We start from the raw sequence: 23,059 nt of genomic DNA, 5'->3' as shown, positions 1-23,059 counted from the left end.
GCAAATATTAGCTAATTTGTGTCACGACCAGAACAGGACTCTGAACACAGATGCAGGATTTTAAGACAATATATTTATTTGCACAAGGGAAGGGGTCCAAAACAGGAGAAATAAACAGGCTATAAAAACACAACTGACCTGAGCTCTAAACTAACAAAAATATCAATAACTCAAAAACGCTTCGTCTACGGAGGGAAAAAGGGGCTATGAACAAAAAACTACTAAGTATAACAAAAACCGCTCCAATGGAGGTGATGCTAGGAAGCTAATCTTACCTGAGAAAACTTACAAATCAAAATACTCCCATGGATCCAAAAAAGATACAAGAAACGTGGCTGTGGACAATGTTATGGCAAGGGAACGCTGGAGGTACGCACATGAAGTAACGAGACACTCTGGCACAAGACAAGAGGAGGACGAGACATTTATACACATGAGGGAGTGTGACACAGGTGGGAACAATCAGGCAATCAGGAGAGACATCAGACCAGTGAAACAGGAGGAAGAGCAAGTGACCTGAAACGAGAGGGAGAGTTAACCTTTCAAAATAAAACAGGAAATGGCAAGACAACATGACAACAGACGAAACCCAGACAAGACTTCACCCAGGGGTGACAGAACCCCCCCTTCTAGGGCCGATTCCTGACGGCCCAGGGACCTCAGGGTGGAGTCTATAGAAGTCCCGGATCAGGGAGGGGTCATCAATGTTCCGTTGGGGAATCCACTGTCTCTCTTCTGGACCGTACCCCTCCCAATCCACCAAGAACTGTCTACCTCGACCTCTTTTGCGTACCGCTAAAAGTTTCTTGACCCGGTACAGAAGTCCTCCGTCTACAGCTTCCAGCGGCGGTGGGGGGGGGGGGGGGGTTTGGTGGCTGGGACCATGGGGCTTTCTTTGGCAGGCTTGACTTGGCTGACATGGAAAGTAGGGTGGCCGCGGAGCGACCTGGGTAGGCGGAGGCGTACTGCTGCTGGATTGATGACCTTGGTGATGGGGAAGGGACCCACGAATCTGGGCGCTAATTTCTTGGAGGGAACCTTGAGGTGCAGGTCTTTGGCGGATAGCCATACTCTCTGTCCTGGCCGGTAATCAGGTGCTGGGCGCCGCTTCCGGTCGGCTGATTTCTTGACCCGATCTCCTTGGCGAGCGAGCACTTTTCGAGCCGCAAGCCAAATACGACGGCATCGGCGCACCAGGGCGTGGGCGGAGGGCACGGAAACTTCTGGCTCTGAGTCTGGGAACACTGGCGGTTGGTAGCCGTAGACACACTTGAAGGGGGAGAAACCAGTGGCAGAGGTAGGCAAGGAGTTATGGGCATATTCCACCCAGACCAGGTGGGAACTCCACGTTGTTGGGTTCTGGGACACGAGGCATCGGAGGCCGGTTTCCAGTTGTTGATTGAAGCTCTCGGTCTGGCCGTTTGCCTCCGGGTGGTATCCTGATGTCAGGCTGGCTGTAGCCCCGATGAGCTTGCAGAACTCCTTCCAGAACCGTGAGATGAATTGGGGCCCCCGGTCTGATACAATGTCTGTGGGAAATCCATGAATTCTAAAAACGTGTTGCATCAATATCTGAGCAGTCTCCTTGGCTGTGGGCAACTTTGGCAAGGCAATAAAATGTGTCATCTTTGAAAATCGATCGACCACGGTGAGCACCGTGGTGTTACCTCTTGAGACCGGGAGGCCAGTGACGAAGTCCATAGAGATGTTAGACCACGGTCTGGAAGGGATAGGCAGCGGCTGTAAAAGTCCAACACGTGGCCCAGAGGATGTTTTGTTACGAGCGCAGACCGGACACGCCTCGATGTACTCCCGGACCCCCGCCTCCATGGATGGCCACCAGAACCGCTGTGAGATCATAAACATAGTTCTCCGGACCCCCGGATGGCAGGTAAGCAGCAAGGTGTGAGCCCAATGGATCACCTGTGGGCGCAGACTGACCGGGACAAACAGGCGATTCTCTGGGCACCCACTAGGTGGAGGAGTCTCACCATTAGCGTGCCTTACCTCTCGTTCTATCTGCCAAGTGACCGCTCCAACCACACAGTTCAGTGGAAGGATGGGTTCTGGTACCTTGGCAGCAGGCTCGGGGTCGTAGAGGCGTGACAAAGCGTCTGACTTGACGTTGCGGGACCCCGGCCTGTAAGACAACGTGAAGTTAAAACGATTGAAAAACAATACCCACCTGGCCTGACGTGAATTCAGTCTCTTGGCGTTTCGAATATATTCCAAGTTCTTGTGGTCAGTCCAAACTATGAAAGGATGTTGTGCCCCCTCTAACCAATGTCGCCACTCTTCCAGCGCTACCTTGACCGCCAGAAGTTCCCTGTTGCCAACATCATAGTTACGTTCTGCAGGGCTCAACCGGCGAGACAGAAAAGCACAGGGGTGGGTCTTGCCATCTGCCTCCAGTCTTTGGGATAAGACCACCCCAACTCCCTCGTTTGACTCGTCCACCTCGACCACAAATTGGCGTTGTGGATCTGGTAGCGTGAGGATGGGTGCAGTCGTGAAGCGGCGCTTGAGATCCTGGAACGCCCTCTCTGCCTCCGGAGACCAGTGGAAGCGCACCTGTGGAGAAGTCAAAGCATGGAGAGGGGAAGCTATTGCGCTAAAGCCTCTGATAAATCGTCTGTAGAAGTTCGCAAAACCGAGGAATTGCTGAACCTTCTTACGACTATCAGGTGTTGGCCACTGCGCTAACTTTAGCCGGATCCATCTGTACACTTCCAGGGGCTACAATGAAGCCCAGGAAGGAGATGGTGTCGGCATGGAATTTGCACTTTTCAGCTTTTACGTACAGGTGGTTTTCCCGGAGCCGTTGCAAAACCTGGCTGACATGGTGTCTGTGAATGTCCAGATTGTCAGAATAAATTAGTATGTCATCAAGATAGACGAAAACAAAATTGTCCAAAAAGTCTCTCAGCACATCATTAATCATAGCCTGAAAAACGGCAGGGGCATTAGTGAGACCAAAAGGCATTACTAAATATTCGTAGTGGCTACTAGGGGTGTTAAATCCGGTTTTCCACTCATCACCTTCCTTAATGCGAATGAGGTGATAAGCATTGCGTAGGTCAAGCTTGGTAAAAACTTTGGCCTGCTGGAGCTGATCGAAAACTGATGACATTAATGGCAGAGGGTACCGATTATTGTTATGTCGTTGAGGGGACTATAGTCTATACACGGTCGCAGGGTGCCGTCTTTCTTGGATACAAAGAAAAACCCTGCTCCAGCAGGTGACGATGAGGGACGGATGAGTCCCGTCTTAAGTGAGGACTGTATGTAGTCTTTCATAGCATGTTTTTCGGGACCTGAAACCGAATATAGGCGCCCCTTGGGGATGGTAGATCCGGGAATGAGGTCTATAGCACAATCGTAAGGACGATGTGGTGGGAGCGATGTAGCTTTTACCTTATTAAAGACCTCCTTCAGGTGGTGATAGCAAGGAGGTACTGACGTCAAATCTGGGTGCTGTGGTTCTATGGTAAAGTGAGCAGAAACAGAGTTTATATTCGTGGTGGTTCTTGCTGGGGCACTAACCCTCATACACTTCCCCACGCAGTTCCTTCCCCAGCCCCTGATTTTGCCTGTGGGCCAGTCTATGTGGGGGTTGTGGTAAACGAGCCATGGATGTCCCAATATCAGGGTGCGTGCTGGTGAGTGAAACAAAAAAAAGTTCAATAGTTCGTGGTGATTATCAATGTCTATGGCTACGGGTTCTGTGACATGGGTGATCGTGAATAAAGCGCTACCATTAAGGGCGCTAGCCTTAAGGGGGTGTGTGGCCCGACCTTGCGCTGTGGGGTCTCTGTTGGTGACTTGACGTGGTGGCGGCGCAGCCCCCGTGTCTGGTCTGGATGCTGTGTCTCGGTTGTTTGGGCGGTGGTGTGTTTGTGCGGGTTTGGGTTGGGGTGGGGGACCTTTTGGTGGGGGGTGTTGGTGTCTCTTGTTTGCGTGTTGGCGTTCGGGCTGACTGGCGGGCTGGCGCCGGCTGGTCTCCGTGGTCCTGGTGGCGTGTGGTTGCTGGTCACAGTTTTTTTTTATCGCTTTGATTTGATTGGCTGGTGCTGGCTGTCTGGGGTTATTGCGGCTGCTGTTTCTGCTGCCGTTTGTTTGTGGTGTGGGCGCCCGTGGCTGCTGGGTCTGGTGCAAGGGTGTGGCTGATGTTGTGACTGGTGGCAGTGCACGCGCGTGATGGCTGTCGGGGCTGACGAACTGTGTATATGTATGTATATGTGTGTGTGTGTGTGTGTGTATGTGTACATATGTGTATGTATATGTATATATGTGTATGTGTGGGTATGTATACATGTATGTGTGTATGTGTATGTATATATGTATGTATGTATGTATGTATATTTCTGGGGGTACGCTCTGGGCCTGCCTGTCAGACGGGGGTCGACGCCTCAGGCTACTGCATCCGAACTGCGTGTCTGGAGCTCCTGGGTCCCGCTGTCCATCCCTTCCGGGTGCCCGTCTTGGTTGGGGCCTGTTGGGCCTAGTCCCTGCGTCTATTGTGGTAGCTTGGTGCTGCAAGGTATTCCGAGGTGCTGCGAGTCGGCCAGTTGCTGGGGTAGTGACCTTGTTTGTCAGCATGTCTGTGATCTTCTTTTAATTCTTTTTTTTTAATTTTTTAATTTTTTTATTTTTTTAAATATATTTTATTAATATTATTATTTTATTTTTCCCCTCCCTCAGAGGGGGGGCTCGGCGGGGCGGTTGCTGGTTGTTCCATCTCCATCGTTGGGGTCCCTGCGGGTGGGGTGGGTGGTTCCCGTGGCCCTGTGCCTGGGTGGTCCTGCGGCGGCCGATTTGGGTGGGGTGGCTGGGGGCTGGCCTCGCCGCGCTCTCCGGGGGTGGGGGGTGGGCTCGTGGGGGCCCGGTTGCCGGTGGGGCGGGGGCGGTCTTCCCGTCCGGTTGCGGGGAGTCTCTGGGTCCCTCGGGCGGGGCGTCTCGCCTTTCTGCCCGTGTGGGGTGTGGTCTCTCGCTGGCTTGGGCTCTGGCTGTCCCCTGCCTTTCTCGTGCCCTGTCCTCTGCCGGGTGCGTCTGTCTGCGGCCTGCTGCTGGCCCTTGTGGGCGGTACGGTGGGCCGGGCTCTGGGGTTCCTGTCGCTGGCCGGCTTGGCTGCGTGGGGGCGGTGGTCCCTGGTTCCCTGGGCACCACACCTACTGTTTGTGGGTTGGGCTCTCGGGGGTGATGGGGCCGTGCTCTGGCTCCCACGCACTCTGGGAGTCGAATGTATTGTACATGCAAATTCACATATGCTCACATACGTACATAGGTACCTACGCTCCCACATACATACACAAATACAGTACATATTTACCTACCTAATGTTCGTACATCCACACGCACATTCAATATACAAACATACACATACACATACTGTACATATACATTCACTGTACAAACACATATACACATTCTGTACATATACAAGTACATATGCATACTTACACTCATGCACATAATCACGTTTCATCAAACATATATTAACGTTGTTGCCCTAGGTTAAACTGGGTGTAACACATGGCACACTGACAAAGCTTAACCTATAACAATCTACAAGGTTAATGTAGGTTGCTTCTCTTTCTCCCCCTCCATTTTTTTGCATTCTTTCGTATCTCAAGTTATCATTACATATATGTATTGTTGCATTTAAACAACTGTATTGTTGATAATAAAGGTAAATTATTGGTATTGTTCATTATCAATAGCGCTATTTCTATTGGTATTTGTATTGATCCATTTGTAGTGTAATAATGCTCATTGTCATTTCTGTATTATTTTTTATTTTTTCGCTAACTGCTTATTTGCTATTACTTTTACCATCATATTTGTACATGTCATATTTGCTGATGTTGCTCTATTGTTGTTGTTGTTGTTTGCTGTTGTTTTTGTCTCTCTGTCTAATCCCCCTCTTGTCCCCACAATTTCCCCCTCTGTCTTCTTTTTTTTTCTCTTTCTATCCCCTCCTGCTCCGGCCTGGCTGCACTAAATGATAATATAAATACATTTAATAAAGTCAAATACAAATAAGGCAACAAGAGAAGTATCCTACACTTCTCTTTTGTAAAGTAAATCTGAACAGCCGACATGGGCATCTACATCAACTATATGATTTGCCTGAGAAGCTGGACAGGACACAAAAAAAAAAAAAAAAAAAAAAAGGTGGGGTGTGATGGCCCTTGTTTTTACTCCCAATTTCTTGGCTAAACCCCAGTCCATCAAGCTCTCATCGGCCCCAGAGTCAATTAAAACATGCATAACCACACTAATAGAGTCATTGGTTACCTTAATGGGTGTCAAGGTACGCACGGTAGCACTTGAGGCAGGATTCTGATCCCTCACCTGGGTCGACTTGGAAGGGCAGGCGGCCACGGGATGCCCCACCTCCCCACAATAGAAACATCGCCCCTCCTTGAGGCGACGTTGGCGCTCTACCAGAGGGAGTCTTGCCCGGCCCAACTGCATGGGCTCTGTAGCGGTAAAGTCCTATACTATTACTGCTACTGGTTGCCGAATATAACTGAAGCTAGTTTAGACGTGTGCAGCTGGCTAATAATTGATGTCCAGAATTGAGTCCATGTTTAACACACATATTTATTAATATACAGTCACGTAAATCAAACTCACTTGGTAACAAAAACGGAAAATAAACGGGAACAAACAAATCATAGCCTGACACAATCAAAAACTGTTGCGCCTCCACTCAGCAACACCTGAGCAAGATCCCAGCCCTTCCCTAAGTAGACTGGAACTTGGCCTTGAGCCAACCCCTTTAATGACGTCATACATTTGACGGACAGAAACAGTAAATGGCTCTAACACACCAGCCCCTAATTGCTACTGGCGTGATGAACAGAGCAATTGAATTAAAAATAAATACATACAAATAGAGCCATAACACCAAAACAAAACCTTTTTTCTTTGGTTTTCATGTTCCCTTTTGCAATAATGCAATTATTTTACTCCATACCTTCACATAGAAGGCATATCGTTATTGGTCTTTCGATTATGCTCGTTTTGGTTTGCAGACTGAGCGTACAAGGCCTTTCCTATCAGGAAAGGTTACCAGTATTCTTCTAAGTATCCAACTTCCTCTTGGTGCTGAAGCATCCTTTTTCATTTGTCCACGTTTGTCGCTCTTGTAGCAACGGTAAATACTCGCGAATCCACCTTTTCCAAAAAAGGTCAGCGATATAGACTCTGCCTCCATCTTCTCTTTGAGTACAGATCCTTTTTTTCTTTCTGCTTCCAAACTTTGAGTCTTGCTTTTTCCATTTCTCTCTTTTCCTTCTCCTCGTGTTGCTGCTGGAGAAGTGCTTGCTCCAAGCCTCTTTGTCTTTCTAGCTCTAGAGATCTCTCTCTGGCCAGAGCTTGCTCTCGCTCTTCCTGCTTTTTGGCCAAGTCATGTTCTCTCCTGCCTCTCCTTTTCCAAAGCAAGTTTTTTCTCCCACTGCAAAGCTTTTCTTGCTCCTCTTTTTCAATGCGGAAGCTTTGAGTCCACTCATAGGACTTTTGGGCTGATCGTGTTCCGCAAATGCTCTGGTTGGTAAGCGGTTCCTCCAACCTGTTAACGATGGTGTGGTTAACAGTAACTGTGGGGCTCCCATTATGCTGGTTGTTGCCTTGTATTGGCCCATTAATTACCCACCCCAGTAGGGTTCTGACAGCATAGGGTCCGTCTCCATGGCTGTTAATCACCTCCCATGGTTCCATTAACTTGGAGGCGTTAGTACCAATTAACAGATCCACGTTGGCAGTTAGTCGAGGGATTTTGATGCCTTTGAGGTAAGGCCACTTATCTAGCTCTGCTTCACTGATCAGATTGTTAGTACCCACAGGCATCTGCATTTTAGTGAACATATCGGGAAGCTCAAAAAACTTACTGCCAGTAAGATTAGAGATTTTCAGGCCATTTATAACGCTGCTAGGGACCGCCTTACTGTGCCCCATGGTGCGCAAGTGGACTCTTGTTCTTCGGCCTTCTGTATTCAGCCTGTTCAGTAGTTGTTCAGAACAGAAGGTCCCTGTGCTTCCTGGATCTAGGAAAGCGTATGTCTGGACTATCTTGCTGCCCTTTGAGCACTTCACTTGAACGGGCAGGATAGGTAAAATTCCATAGTTGCCAGCCCCTGTATGGCCACAAGTTGATGATGTAGTGCAAATCTTTGCTTCTATTTTTGGCAGATGGCTATTTCCTCCACTTTCCAGATGCCTCCTTTCAATATGTAGCACTTCGGGATGTGTCTTGTTGCAGTAAGAGCAAGTGATGCGCCTGTCGCAACTCTTGCTCAAGTGCCCTGTGCACAGGCAACCAAAACACAAGCCTTTTTCTTTTAAAAAGTTCAGCTTTTCCCTGTGCGCCTTCTTTCGCAGTATTGGACAGTGCTCCAATGCATGTTCACTTTTACAAAAAAGACAGGGAATAGAGTTTGTCTTGGAGAAGTATATGCCTCTGTTAACAAACTTATCCAGGTGTGTATCCGATTTAGGTTCAGTGGCAACTGCCACCTGAGTTGCGAAACTGCTTCTTCTGAACTGTGATTTTCTTTGATGCATAGGTTTGGGTTTGGTTATTGTTTTATTTTGAGGAATGTCCTGAATGTCACCAAAGACAGGATCTGAAACAATTCTGACCTGCTGTTCAATAAATTTCACAATGTCTATGAAACAAGCACGTCGCTTTTGTGTGTCAACAATGTCAGCTGGTTTCCCTCTCCACTGGTCCCTTAATTTGTAAGGAAGCTTTTGTATGAGCATCTTCATGCTAGCTAGAATATTGAGCTCGTCCAAGTATTGCAGCTCTTCCATCGCATTGGAGCATTCTCGCAAGTAGAGTGCAAAAGCTTGGAGATTTTTTACATCCTCAGATTTGATGTTTGGCCAAACCATGATTTTGTCCAGGTAGGCTGCTGTTATTTTTGAAGGATTTCCGAAGTGTTCCCTTAGTAGGCGTTTTGCTGTAGCATAGCCTCTCTCTGTAGGCATATAGAGGCAACTGCGCACCAAATCTCTCGGCTGTCCTTTGGTAAACTGCTCCAGATAATATAAGCAGTCACCACAATCATTGGTTTTTGCCTCTACACAATGCTCAAATGCTTTTATGAAAGCCTGAAACTGCAATGGGTCACCTTCAAAAACCGGAATGTGTCTGTGTGGAAGTAATTGGGAGGTTTGTGCTTGGACCAGGAGTGCCATCATTTCATTTTGCCTTTGTAATATAGTGTGGAATTCACCTGGTATTGTGTTATTGCCTTGAAATGATTGAGCTGCTTGAGGTAAATGTTGCCTTGATTGGTTTTCCACAGGATCCAAAGTTGATGAGCGAAGTGGTTTGTTTGGTTGAGGGTGTGAATGAACCTTGTTTGGGGCATTCTTGGCTGTGTGAAGCTCTGAAGGAGCAGCTTTAACAGACTGATGAAGTTGTTGTACAGGCTGTGCAGGCACTTTTCTCAGTTTTGTCTCTTGTCTATAATAGGACTCCATTCCATCAGACTTTTTGCTCCTGCCAGAAACACTGGCTTCCTGGAGGACAGAAAATTTAGCATTGTGGGATGCTATTTGAGCATCCAACTCCATTTGCTCCTTTTTCCTCCTTATGGCCTCTGCTTGTTCCTCCTGTTCCCTCTTTAGAGCTTTCTGCCTGCTCATCCTGTCTCCTCTTTAGAGCTGCTGCCTGCTCATCTTGTCTCCTCTTTAGAGCTGCTGCCTGCGCCTCCAATGCATGAATGTCTTTTAGAGCAATAGCACGGGCAATAAGTGCTGCCTTATCTGCCTTTGCTATTATGCGAGCAGAAGAAGTGGAAGACCTTTTGCTTTTGTATGAGGATACGGAATTATTGAGCTTTGATAAGACATTGGATTGCACATTTGAAATGCTGTCGTGGGGTTGTACACTTTCATTTTCAACACCATCAACAGCAGAACCATCATTTATAACTTCATCATCATCATCATTGTCATCATCATCATTTTGAGAATACATCAACCTGTCAACCTTGTCAATAAAACCATCAAAATTCAACATTTTTGCTTTGTACCATATCTCATGTTTAGTACACTCATCATCTGGTAACAGAGACAACAAAGTTTTGTGCACTTTTCTGGTTTCATGATAAAAACCCATAAACCTGCTAAATTCCTCCCTTAGCTCATGTGAACGTGTTTCGTCATTTAACAGGGCAATGACCCCCTCTTTCAGCGTTGATAGTCTTTGCAACTTTGATTTTATTTCCCCCTGCAAACTTTCAATTTTGTGACCTAGAGCTTTGGGTGTCATTTTTACCACACGTTTTTTCCCTTCAACCGCTTGCCCAACATTGTCACGTTCAGCCACATTGTCCTCCTGTGGCTGTTTATGTTCGTCAGCGCACATTTGTGCTCCCTCCTCCTCCATTTGGAAAAGTCAAAGTTTTTCAACCCGCGCGCAAGTCAAGTCAAATAGTCACCAATGCATTGGATTTTTTCAATATTTGTGTGCACACATTTTAATAATGGCCGTTTTGCTTTTGTTTATGTCGGCGCGCCGCTAAAACATACCACACAGGTGTAGGACGGGCTCAACGCTGCTCCGCGTCCTCCTCCACGCACTGCACGCACGCGCGCTGCTTGGCTCGGTGGGATGATCTGCTGCTGCTGCTGGCTGCTGTCCCCAATGAGTGACCCTGTAGCTCTCCAGTGGGACTCGTAGCTGCCGATGCAGAGCTTGATTGCAGAAGTTCAGTTTCGCCGATCAGTTTCCTCCGCCGCCGATCACCAAACAAACGCTGACAGCGGCCCGTGCGTTCCTCTTCCAAAACGAGCCTCGTAGCTTGTTGCTTCCTAATAAACAACTCGCGTTCCGATGAGAAAGTTTTTGACTAAGTGTAGCGGTAAAGTCCTATACTATTACTGCTACTGGTTGCCGAATATAACTGAAGCTAGTTTAGACGTGTGCAGCTGGCTAATAATTGATGTCCAGAATTGTGTCCATGTTTAACACACATATTTATTAATATACAGTCACGTAAATCAAACTCACTTGGTAACAAAAACGGAAAATAAACGGGAACAAACAAATCATAGCCTGGCACAATCAAAAACTGTTGCGCCTCCACTCAGCAACACCTGAGCAAGATCCCAGCCCCTCCCTAAGTAGACTGGAACTTGGCCTTGAGCCAACCCCTTTAATGACGTCATACATTTGACGGACAGAAACAGTAAATGGCTCTAACAGGCTCCTCTCCCCTCTCAGGCAGGGAATAGGGAAGCCGTACTGTTGGTTGAGGACCTGGAGTAGAACTGGTGGTGAGGGAAAACTGCGGCTGGTGGTCTGGATCCGTCGGACGGCCTCCTTGGAGAAACTTGAACTCCTGTAGTCGTTGGTCTGTCCTGATGGCGAGGGTGATGAGGTCGTCCAGGTTCGCGGGTAGGTCTCTGGGTAGAAGTCCCTCCAGAAGCGGGCCGGCCAGCCCCTTGAGGAAGACGTCATAGAGTGCTGTAGTGTTCCATCCGCTGTCTGCGGCCAGTGTTCGAAAACGAATGGCATAATCAGAAGCTGATTCTTTCCCCTGACAAATCCTACTTAGCTCTCTGGCCCTTTCGCGCTCAGTTGAGACAGGATCAAAAGTCTTTTGGAGAGTCTCTGTGAAGTCTTGGAGTGAGCTGCATATGTGAGAGCCCCTGGACCACTCAGCCATGGCCCATTTCCTTGCTCTCCCTGCCAGATAAGAGATCATAAAAGACACCTTAGCACGATCGGTGGGAAAGGCGTGGGGCGAGAGCTCCAAATGCATCTCACAGTTTATGATGAATTCTTTGCATTGTCCGGGTTTGCCCGCAAAGCGTTCTGGAGGGGCCAATCGGGCTCCCACCCCACTATGAATGGTGGGGAGTACCTGAGTCATGAGGGCTGACTGCGGCTCAGGCACAGGGGGTGCGAGACCAGGCTTGGTCATTTGGGTGAGCAAAAGTTGCACCTGTTCCGCAAGTTGGCCCACCTGGGAGGTAACAGCGGTCTGAAAGTTCTCTTGGATTCGGGCGATCCCCTGGATTACCTGGCCCAAGACTGCCACCTGCTCCTCATGAGCGGAGAGGCGGGATTCCTGCGCATGAAGGGTCGCGGCCCACTGCTTCGATCCTGCTGTGTCCATACTGGCCAGAGTGCACTGTCACGACCAGAACAGGACTCTGAACACAGATGCAGGATTTTAAGACAATATATTTATTTGCACAAGGGAAGGGGTCCAAAACAGGAGAAATAAACAGGCTATAAAAACACAACTGACCTGAGCTCTAAACTAACAAAAATATAAATAACTCAAAAACGCTCCGTCTACGGAGGGAAAAAGGGGCTATGAACAAAAAACTACTAAGTATAACAAAAACCGCTCCAATGTAGGTGATGCTAGGAAGCTAATCTTACCTGAGAAAACTTACAAATCAAAATACTCCCATGGATCCAAAAAAGATACAAGAAACGTGGCTGTGGCTGTGGACAATGCTATGGCAAGGGAACGCTGGAGGTACGCACATGAAGTAACGAGACACTCTGGCACAAGACAAGAGGAGGACGAGACATTTATACACATGAGGGAGTGTGACACAGGTGGGAACAATCAGGCAATCAGGAGAGACATCAGACCAGTGAAACAGGAGGAAGGGCAAGTGACCTGAAACGAGAGGGAGAGTTAACCTTTCAAAATAAAACAGGAAATGGCAAGACAACATGACAACAGACGAAACCCAGACAAGACTTCACCCAGGTGTGACAATTTGGAATTTGATGCCTGCAACATGTTTCAAAAAAGCTGGCACAAGTGGCAAAAACAACAGAGAAAGTTGAGGAATGCTCATCAAACACTTATTTGGAACATTCCACAGGTGAACAAGCTAATTGGGAACAGGTGGGTGCCATGATTGGGTATAAAAGCAGCTTTCATGAAATGCTCAGTCAGTCACAAACAAGGATGGGGCAAGGGTCACCACTTAGTGAACAAATGCATGAGAAAATTGTCCAACAGTTTAAGAACAACATTTCTCAACCACCTATTGCAAGGAATTTAGGGTTTTCACCATCTACGGTCCGTAATATCATCAAAAGGTTCAAAGAATCTGGAGAAATCACTGCACGTAACATTGAATGCCCGTGACTTTCGATCCCTCAGGCAGTACTGCATCAAAAACTGACGTCAGTGTGTAAAGGATATCACCACATGGGCTCAGGAACACTTCAGAAAACCACTGTCAGTAACTACAGTTGGTCGCTACATCTGTAAGTGCAAGGGACCGAGCTCAACTAAGATGGACTGATGCAAAGTGGAAAAGTGTTCTGTGGTCTGACGAGTCCACATTTCAAATTGTTTTTGGAAACTGATGACGTTGTGTCCTGCGGAACAAAGAGGAAAAGAACCATCCAGATTGTTATAGGGGCAAAGTTCAAAAGCCAGCATCTGTGATGGTATGTGTCTTAGTGCCCAAGGCATGGGTAACTTACACATCTGTGAAGGCACTATCAATGCTAAAAGGTACATACAGGTTTTGGAGCAACATATGTTGCCATCCAAGCAACATTATCATGGACGCCCCTGCTAATTTCAGCAAGACAATGCCAAGCCACGTGTTACAACAGCGTGGCCCATCCATCCATCCATCTTCTTCCGCTTATCCGAGGTTGGGTCGCGGGGGCAGCAGCCCAAACAGGGAAGCCCAGACTTTCCTCTCCCCAGCTCCTCCCGGGGGATCCCGAGGCGTTCCCAGGCCAGCCGGGAGACATAGTCTTCCCAACGTGTCCTGGGTCTTCCCCGTGGCCTCTTACCGGTCGGACGTGCCCTAAACACCTCCCTAGGGAGGCGTCCGGGTGGCATCCTGACCAGATGCCCGAACCACCTCATCTGGCTCCTCTCGATGTGGAGGAGTAGCGGCTTTACTTTAAGCTCCTCCCGGATAGCAGAGCTCCTCACCCTATCTCTAAGGGAGAGCCCCGCCACCCGGCGGAGGAAACTCATTTCGGCCGCTTGTACCCGTGATCTTGTCCTTTCGGTCATAACCCAAAGCTCATGACCATAGGTGAGGATGGGAACGTAGATCGACCAGTAAATTGAGAGCTTTGCCTTCCGGCTCAGCTCCTTCTTCACCACAACGGATCGATACAGCGTCCGCATTACTGAAGACGCAGCACCGATCCGCCTGTCGACCTCACGATCCACTCTTCCCTCACTCGTGAACAAGACTCCGAGGTACTTGAACTCCTCTACTTGAGATGGCACTCCACCCTTGGCGTAGCTTCGAAGTAAAAGAATTTGGGTACGAGACTGGCCTGCCTGTAGTCCAGACCTGTCCCGTGGGGGTCGCATATTTATGCGGGATCGTTCCTCCGATGCAACACGGACACTCCGGACGAAAGCGTGCAAGTAGGATTTGGTTTATTTAACATAAATACAGGTAAAAGCCAGTAAATTAGAATATTTTGGAAAACTTGATTTATTTCAGTAATTGCATTCAAAAGGTGTAACTTGTACATTATATTTATTCATTGCACACAGACTGATGCATTCAAATGTTTATTTCATTTAATTTTGATGATTTGAAGTGGCAACAAATGAAAATCCAAAATTCCGTGTGTCACAAAATTAGAATATTACTTAAGGCTAATACAAAAAAGGGATTTTTAGAAATGTTGGCCAACTGAAAAGAATGAAAATGAAAAATATGAGCATGTACAATACTCAATACTTGGTTGGAGCTCCTTTTGCCTCAATTACTGCGTTAATGCGGCGTGGCATGGAGTCGATGAGTTTCTGGCACTGCTCAGGTGTTATGAGAGCCCAGGTTGCTCTGATAGTGGCCTTCAACTCTTCTGCGTTTTTGGGTCTGGCATTCTGCATCTTCCTTTTCACAATACCCCACAGATTTTCTATGGGGCTAAGGTCAGGGGAGTTGGCGGGCCAATTTAGAACAGAAATACCATGGTCCGTAAACCAGGCACGGGTAGATTTTGCGCTGTGTGCAGGTGCCAAGTCCTGTTGGAACTTGAAATCTCCATCTCCATAGAGCAGGTCAGCAGCAGGAAGCATGAAGTGCTCTAAAACTTGCTGGTAGACGGCTGCGTTGACCCTGGATCTCAGGAAACAGAGTGGACCGACACCAGCAGATGACATGGCACCCCAAACCATCACCCAACCATGCAAATTTTGCATTTCCTTTGGAAATCGAGGTCCCAGAGTCTGGAGGAAGACAGGAGAGGCACAGGATCCACGTTGCCTGAAGTCTAGTGTAAAGTTTCCACCATCAGTGATGGTTTGGGGTGCCATGTCATCTGCTGGGCTCTCATAACACCTGAGCAGTGCCAGAAACTCATCGACTCCATGCCACGCCGCATTAACGCAGTAATTGAGGCAAAAGGAGCTCCAACCAAGTATTGAGTATTGTACATGCTCATATTTTTCATTTTCATACTTTTCAGTTGGCCAACATTTCTAAAAATCCCTTTTTTGTATTAGCCTTCAGTAATATTCTAATTTTGTGACACACGGAATTTTGGATTTTCATTTGTTGCCACTTCAAATCATCAAAATTAAATGAAATAAACATTTGAATGCATCAGTCTGTGTGCAATGAATAAATATAATGTACAAGTTACACCTTTTGAATGCAATTACTGAAATAAATCAAGTTTTTCAAAATATTCTAATTTACTGGCTTTTACCTGTAGTAAATGGATACAAACAGACAAAAACAAAACAGAAGGAAAGCGTGCCGTTCGCACGAGAAGCTAAAACAAAAACTTACTTAGCACCGGAATCAGTAATCAAGAACAGGAATAAACAAACGTGACTGTTGCATACAGCAAACAAGGAAGCCAGGACGAGTGAACAGAAAAGCAGGCTTAAATAGTGTCTCTTAATTAGGCACAGGTGTGCTTCCCGAATAACAGAGGCAGGTGAAAATAATACGTAACCATGGTAACAAACTCAAACAAGGAAGTGCACAACCAGGAACTGAGGGAGTCCAAAACTATCCATCCATCCATCCATTTTCTACCGCTTATTCCCTTTGGGGTTGCGGGGGGGGAGTCCAAAACTAACAGAACATAACTAAACTAAACATGATCCGAACCACGGATCATGACAAGACCTGTCTTCCATTGAAAATGCGTGGCACAATATGAAGCCTAAAATACAACAATGGAGACCCCGGACTGTTGAACAACTTAAGCTGTACATCAAGCAAGAATGGAAATAACTCCACCTAAAAATCTTCAAAAATTGGTCTCATCAGTTCCCAAACATTAACTGAGTGTTGTTAAAAGGAAAGGCCATGTAACACAGTGGTAAAAATGCCCCTGTGCCAACTTTTTTTCCAATTTGTTGCTGCCATTAAATTCTAAGTTAATGATTATTTGCACACAAAAAAAATTAAGCTTCTCAGTTCGAACATTTATTATCTTGTCTTTGCAGTCTATTCAATTGAAAATAAGTTGAAAAAGATTTGCAAATCCTTGTATTCTGTTTTTATTTACGACTTACTCAACGTGCCAACTTCACTGGTTTTGAGTTTTGTATAATATTATATTATATTATATTGTATATATATATTGTGCATTATATCACTAATACTACCAGTACTACTATCATTGTTGGGAGCAGTATTCTTATATAGATATAATCATTTCATTTTCGTCTATTTACTGTAATATTATTATTATCAATAGAAGTACCAAAGTATATATGTGTACTGTTATGTTGCGGATTCTATAGTATTTGTACATGTATTTTCATTCCACTCATGTAGTTATTTGTACTTATTTTAGCATGATTATTATTAGTAATAGTAGTAATGGATATATTGATTATTACAGTGCGTGCTGTATGGCTGCTGTTTCTCTAACGGGACAGGCGGGGGCGCGCAGCCCAACTGTGTGCGCGCTGTTTCGGCAGCTGGAACCCCCCACCCCCCATCCTCTCCTCCCTCTCCTTCTCCGAATCGGACCAAGAGAACCGCCAAGCCGCCATTGGTACCGACTTGTCCTCGCGTGGGGAGGTTTTGTCCACGATGAGAGACTACACATCCACCCCGAGCCATGGAGACTCGTGTATGGCCTGCTGCCAAGTGTGTGTCTTCTTCTTCACTGCAGTCCTCATTGTCGCAGAGAGGACGGCGCGTGAGTCCTACCTGGGACACACACACACACACACACACACTCACACACACAAACAAAATGCACACACAACACACTTCAATGCATGCACAAACCAGGCAGACGTTTGTATCATGGGTGATGTCCTCCAAGATGCACAATGTATATTTTCAACGCAACTCTGAGGTAAAAGTTGTGTGTTTGCTGTGTGTGTGACGTCACTGACTGCAGCAGCACAGTGCTACACCCTGCTGCACTGCATGCAGAAGTGCAGACTCATGCCATGCTTTCCCCTCCCTGTTGTGCCATCATTCCATTATTCGACAATAACACTGACCTTTTTGCAGCATACTTGTACATAACAATACATAATAATAATAATAATACAACAATGTATGTCCTTTTTCTGCAGTGATCTACTGCTTTGTGTACTATCTGTGGGTGGGTCATAACTACTGCTATGCTCATCTCGCTGGCTTCACTGCACTCTTTCTGCTGCCAGGTGAGATGATACTGCACACACTGAAGATCAGGGCTGCATATAGAAACATTTAGGAATGCCACTTTGATATCATTTCTTTTTTAATCGATTCATGATATAGTCATAATAGATTGATTTTTTTTTATCAAGGATGGGGTCCCCAGTGGCTCAGCTACTTGTGGTATCTTTCCGATGGACGAATACGCAGAAAGTCTCTCACCTGGACCCACATACTGCACCTGGGTATCTTCAAAAGGTGTGTTGAGCACACTGTATGGATGATGATATACAAACCCCAAAACTAGTGAAGTTGGCACGTTGTGTAAATCGTAAATAAAAACAGAATACCATGATTTTCAACTTATATTCAATTTAATAGACTGCAAAGAGGCAGCACATTGGAACAGGGGTTAGTGTGTGTGCCTCACAATACGAAGGTCCTGGGTTCGATCCCGGGCTCGGGATCTTTCTGTGTGGAGTTTGCATTTTCTCCCCGTGACTGTGTGGGTTCCCTCTGGGTGACACCGGCTTCCTCCCACCTCCAAAGGCATATACCTGGAGATAGGTTGATTAGCAACACTAAATTGGCCCTAGTGTGTGTCAGGTTCAAACACCGATGACATCTATTAAACAGACAAGAAGCAAGGAATCAGGCAGAAACAGACTTCAATTTAGCTCATGAGGAGAACACATGGAGCTGCACACTCAGTCACAGTCTCGCCCTACGCTCTAAGGTACAGCTCCCGCGTTCCTCTATTTATTCAGGAGTTCCCCAGTCAACATCACACATATCATGCAAAGCAGCTCCAGTACGCACAATACGTGACGGAATGTGCTGGGGCTCTTTTGATTTCGCCTTGTCTCTGCTTCATCTGCGTACTGTCGTCTTATCTTCGTTGAGGTACTTAAAGCCCTTGGCTGTTAGCGGGCTAAAACAAAGCTAACATCTGCGGCTGAGGCCACCCGTCATATGCCGTGGAAGATAAGAAGTTTTGTCCTTGCACAGATAGAAAAGTCATAAGAGTTGTGTGATAACTTATACATAATTATTCTAACAGTGTGTGAATGTGAGTGCGAATGTTGTCTGTCTATCTGTGTTGGCCCTGCGATGAGGTGGCGACTTGTTCGGGGTGTACCCCACCTACCGCCCGAATGCAGCTGAGATAGGCTCTAGCATCCCCCGCTACCCCGAAAGGGACAAGCGGTAGAAAATGGATGGATGGGATAGACTGCAAAGACAAGACATTTAATGTTCAAACTGAGAAACTTTTTTTTTTTTTTTTGCAATTTATCATTAACTTTGAATTTAATGGCAGCAACACATTACAAAAAAGTTGGCACAGGGGCATTTGTACCACTGTGTTACATGGCCTTTCCTTTTAACAACACTCAGTAAATGTTTGGGAACTGAGGAGACCAATTTTTGAAGCTTTTCAGGTGGAATTCTTTCCCATTCTGGCTTGATATACAGCTTAAGTTTCTCAATGGGAGACAGGTCTGGACTACAGGCAGGCCAGTCTAGTACCCGCACTCTTTTACTATGAAGCCCCGCTGTTGTAACATGTGCATAATGTGGCTTGGCATTGTGTTGCTGAAATAAGCAGGGGCGTCCATGAAAAAGACGTTGCTTGGATGGCAACATATGTTGCTCCAAAACCTGTATGTACCTTTTAGCATTAATGATGCCTTCACAGATGTGTAAGTTACCCATGCCTTGGGCACTAATACACCCCCATACCATCACAGATGCTGGCTTTTCAATTTTGCGCTTATAACAGTCCGTATGGCTCTGTTATACACAACTGTGGACACAACGTCCAGTTTCCAAAAACAATTTGAAATGTGGACTCATCAGACCACAGAACACTTTTCCACTTTGCATCAGTACATCTTGGATGAGCTCGGGCCCAGCAAAACTGGCGGCGTATCCATGTGGTGACATCCTTTACATACTGATGCTGCTTTTTGATGCAGTACCGCCTGAGGTCACGGGCATTCAATGTTGGCCCTGCAGTGATTTCTCCAGATTTCTGAACCTTTTGATGATATTACAGACCGTAGGTGGTAAAATCCCTAAATTCCTTGCAATAGATGGTTGAGAAATGTTGTTCTTAAACTGTTTGACAATTTGCTCACGCATTTGTCCACAATGTGGTGACCTTCGCCCCATCCTTGTTTGAGAATGACTGAGCATATCATGGAAGCTGCTTTTATACCCAATTATGGCACCCACCTGTTCCCAATTAGCCTGTTTGCCTGTGGGGTGTTCCAAATAAGTGTTTGATGAGCATTCCTCAACTTTCTCAGTCCTTTTTGCCCCTTGTGCCAACTTTTTTGAAACATGTTGCAGGCATCAAACTCCATCAATCCATCCATCCATTTACTACTGCTTGTCGGGGGGTGCTGGAGCCTATTCCAGCTGCATTCGGACGGAAGGCGGGGTACACCCTGGACAAGTCGCCACCTCATCGCAGGGCCAACACAGATAGACAGACAACATTCACACTCACATTCACACACTAGGGCCAATTTAGTGTTGCCAATCAACCTATCCCCAGGTGCATGTCTTTGGAGGTGGGAACCCATGCAGTCACGGGGAGAACATGCAAACTCCACACGGAAAGATCGAACCCAGGATCTTCGTATTGTGAGGCGCACACACTAACCCCTGTTTCACCGTGCTGCCCGCATCAAATTCCAAATGATCTAATATTTGCAAAAAATAACAACGTTTTTCAGTTCGAACGTTAAGTATCTTGTATTTGCAGTGTATTCAATTGAATATAGTTTGAAAAGGATTTGCAAATTATTGTATTTTGTTTTTATTTACGATTTACAAATTGTGCCAACTTCACTGGTTTTGGGTTTTGTACAATAACAATACAGCGTGTGATGAATGTATGCACGGCCTGTGCAGGCTGTGGGAGTGCATGCGCCTACCAGACATGGACGCCTACGGAGAAATCATGCAACAGGCCGACGTGTCTGCCTTACGCATGTTGGAGGCCTTGGTGGTCACTTTACCTGAGACTCTGCTGCACACCTATGTCCTCATCTGCACTGATATTGGGGTCAAATCTCCAGGTATGAGATAATCTTATGTTACTGTATACTGTCTTGCTTTCACAGTGCTAACATTATACATAGAAAATGAAAAAATATATAACTTGGTAAGTTTATCCATCCATCCATCTTCTTCCGCTTATCCGAGGTCGGGTCGCGGGGGCAGCAGCCTAAGCAGGGAAGCCCAGACTTCCCTCTCCCCCGCCACTTCGTCCAGCTCTTCCTGTGGGACCCCGAGGCGTTCCCAGGCCAACCGGGAGACATAGTCTTCCCAACGTGTCCTGGGTCTTCCCCGTGGCCTCTTACCGGTCGGACGTGCCCTAAACACCTCCCTAGGGAGGCGTCCGGGTGGCATCCTGACCAGATGCCCGAACCACCTCATCTGGCTCCTCTCGATGTGGAGGAGCAGCGGCTTTACTTTGAGCTCCCCCCGGATGGCAGAGCTTCTCACCCTATCTCTAAGGGAGAGCCCCGCCACCCGGCGGAGGAAACTCATTTCGGCCGCTTGTACCCGTGATCTTGTCCTTTCGGTCATAACCCAAAGCTCATGACCATAGGTGAGGATGGGAACGTAGATCGACCGGTAAATTGAGAGCTTTGCCTTTCGGCTCAGCTCCTTCTTCACCACAACGGATTGATACAGCGTCTGCATTACTGAAGACGCCGCACCGATCCGCCTGTCGATCTCACGATCCACTCTTCCCTCACTCGTGAACAAGACTCCGAGGTACTTGAACTCCTCCACTTGGGGCAAGATCTCCTCCCCAACCCGGAGATGGCACTCCACCCTTTTCCGGGCGAGAACCATGGACTTGGACTTGGAGGTGCTGATTCTCATCCCAGTCGCTTCACACTCGGCTGCGAACCGATCCAGTGAGAGCTGAAGATCCTGGCCAGATGAAGCCATCAGGACCACATCATCTGCAAAAAGCAGAGACCTAATCCTGCAGCCACCAAACCAGATCCCCTCAACGCCTTCACTGCGCCTAGAAATTCTGTCCATAAAAGTTATGAACAGAATTGGTGACAAAGGGCAGCCTTGGCGGAGTCCAACCCTCACTGGAAACGTGTCCGACTTACTGCCGGCAATGCGGACCAAGCTCTGGCACTGAGCATACAGGGAGCGGACTGCCACAATCAGACAGTCCGATACCCCATACTCTCTGAGCACTCCCCACAGGACTTCCCGAGGGACATGGTCGAATGCCTTCTCCAAGTCCACAAAACACACGTAGACTGGTTGGGCAAACTCCCATGCACCCTCAAGGACCCTGCCGAGAGTATAGAGCTGGTCCACAGTTCCACGACCAGGACGAAAACCACACTGTTCCTCCTGAATCCGAGGTTCGACTATCCGGCGTAGCCTCCTCTCCAGTACACCTGAATAGACCTTACCGGGAAGGCTGAGGAGTGTGATCCCACGATAGTTAGAGCACACCCTCCGGTTCCCCTTTTTAAAGAGAGGAACCACCACTCCGGTCTGCCAATTGGTAAGTTTAAATGGACTTTATTCTCAAAATATTGTAACATTATTCTCAAAATATCACAACCGTATTCTTACCTATGAAGGTTCTCATTCATCCAGGTCATTGTCATCTCAGGGGATTCAATCGATCGCAACTGGACTGCTTGGTTTGTTTTGGAAGACGTTTCGCCGCTCATCCTACTAGGCTTCATCAGTTCGTGCTGATACTCTTAGAGTGGTCAGATCTAGTCCAACGGTTGGTGCCAAAACCCAAAATATTTATACTTCAAAAACCAGGAGGGTGTGTCTGGGCAAGGATGGTTTCGCCCTATCGTAGTGAGAAAAACAACTGTTTTAATGGAAACGAGCAATCCTAACTGTCAAAGCCAACGACAGTCATAGAAGTGTAAATTCCCCTCGTTAGCATTGAGGTATTGTGCGGCAGAACGATCGCTGTGGATGGACTATAAACTCTTCAGGCCAAGACTCAGCTGTCTACCTACACCTCAGGGAGAAACAGCACTGCTTTGACAACAAAAATGTACAGATTCTGGACAAGGAGGACGGATGGTGCGAAAGAGGAGTGAGGGAAGCTATCTATGTCAAGGTTGAAAAACCATCCCTGAACAGAGGAGGTGGTCTGCGACACCACCTGTCTCCCACATACAACACTGTCCTTTCAACCATTCCTAAAAGACTCTGCAATTTAGCCTCCAACAAATAACAGGAGTTTGAAACATTCTGGTCACAGAAAATGACCAGAATGTCATTTGTGCCATTTTTTTTTTACAACTGAATGGAATGCTTATTCGGAGGGATTCCGACTACTTTGGACTGGTAGTAGTCCATCCACACAATACGTCAATGCTAACGAGGGGAATTTACACTTCAACTACTGTCGTTGACTTTGACAGTTAATCAATCA

General features: G+C 47.0%; 1 protein-coding gene and 1 long non-coding RNA gene across 2 annotated transcripts in view; one reads left to right on the top strand and one right to left on the bottom strand.

Moving 5' to 3' along the window:
• The first annotated feature begins 16,927 nt into the window (after positions 1 to 16,927).
• Positions 16,928 to 23,059, top strand: part of xkr5b (XK related 5b) — a 26,355-nt gene continuing 20,223 nt past the window's right edge. Inside the window, exons 1-4 of the mRNA XM_061964303.1 lie at positions 16,928 to 17,149; positions 17,538 to 17,627; positions 17,757 to 17,862; positions 20,524 to 20,690. Of these exons, the coding sequence (XP_061820287.1) occupies positions 17,041 to 17,149; positions 17,538 to 17,627; positions 17,757 to 17,862; positions 20,524 to 20,690 (472 nt within the window). The 5' untranslated portion in view covers positions 16,928 to 17,040. The remainder of the gene's footprint in view (positions 17,150 to 17,537; positions 17,628 to 17,756; positions 17,863 to 20,523; positions 20,691 to 23,059) is intronic.
• LOC133608782 (uncharacterized) overlaps positions 18,022 to 23,059 on the bottom strand; it is a 27,729-nt gene continuing 22,691 nt past the window's right edge. The window contains exon 3 of the long non-coding RNA XR_009815627.1: positions 18,022 to 18,161. This is a non-coding gene — a long non-coding RNA (uncharacterized lncRNA). The remainder of the gene's footprint in view (positions 18,162 to 23,059) is intronic.

This window comes from Nerophis lumbriciformis, linkage group LG06 (assembly GCF_033978685.3).
Source record: "Nerophis lumbriciformis linkage group LG06, RoL_Nlum_v2.1, whole genome shotgun sequence".
NCBI lineage: Eukaryota > Metazoa > Chordata > Actinopteri > Syngnathiformes > Syngnathidae > Nerophis > Nerophis lumbriciformis.
This window is presented reverse-complemented; position numbering and strand designations above follow the sequence as displayed.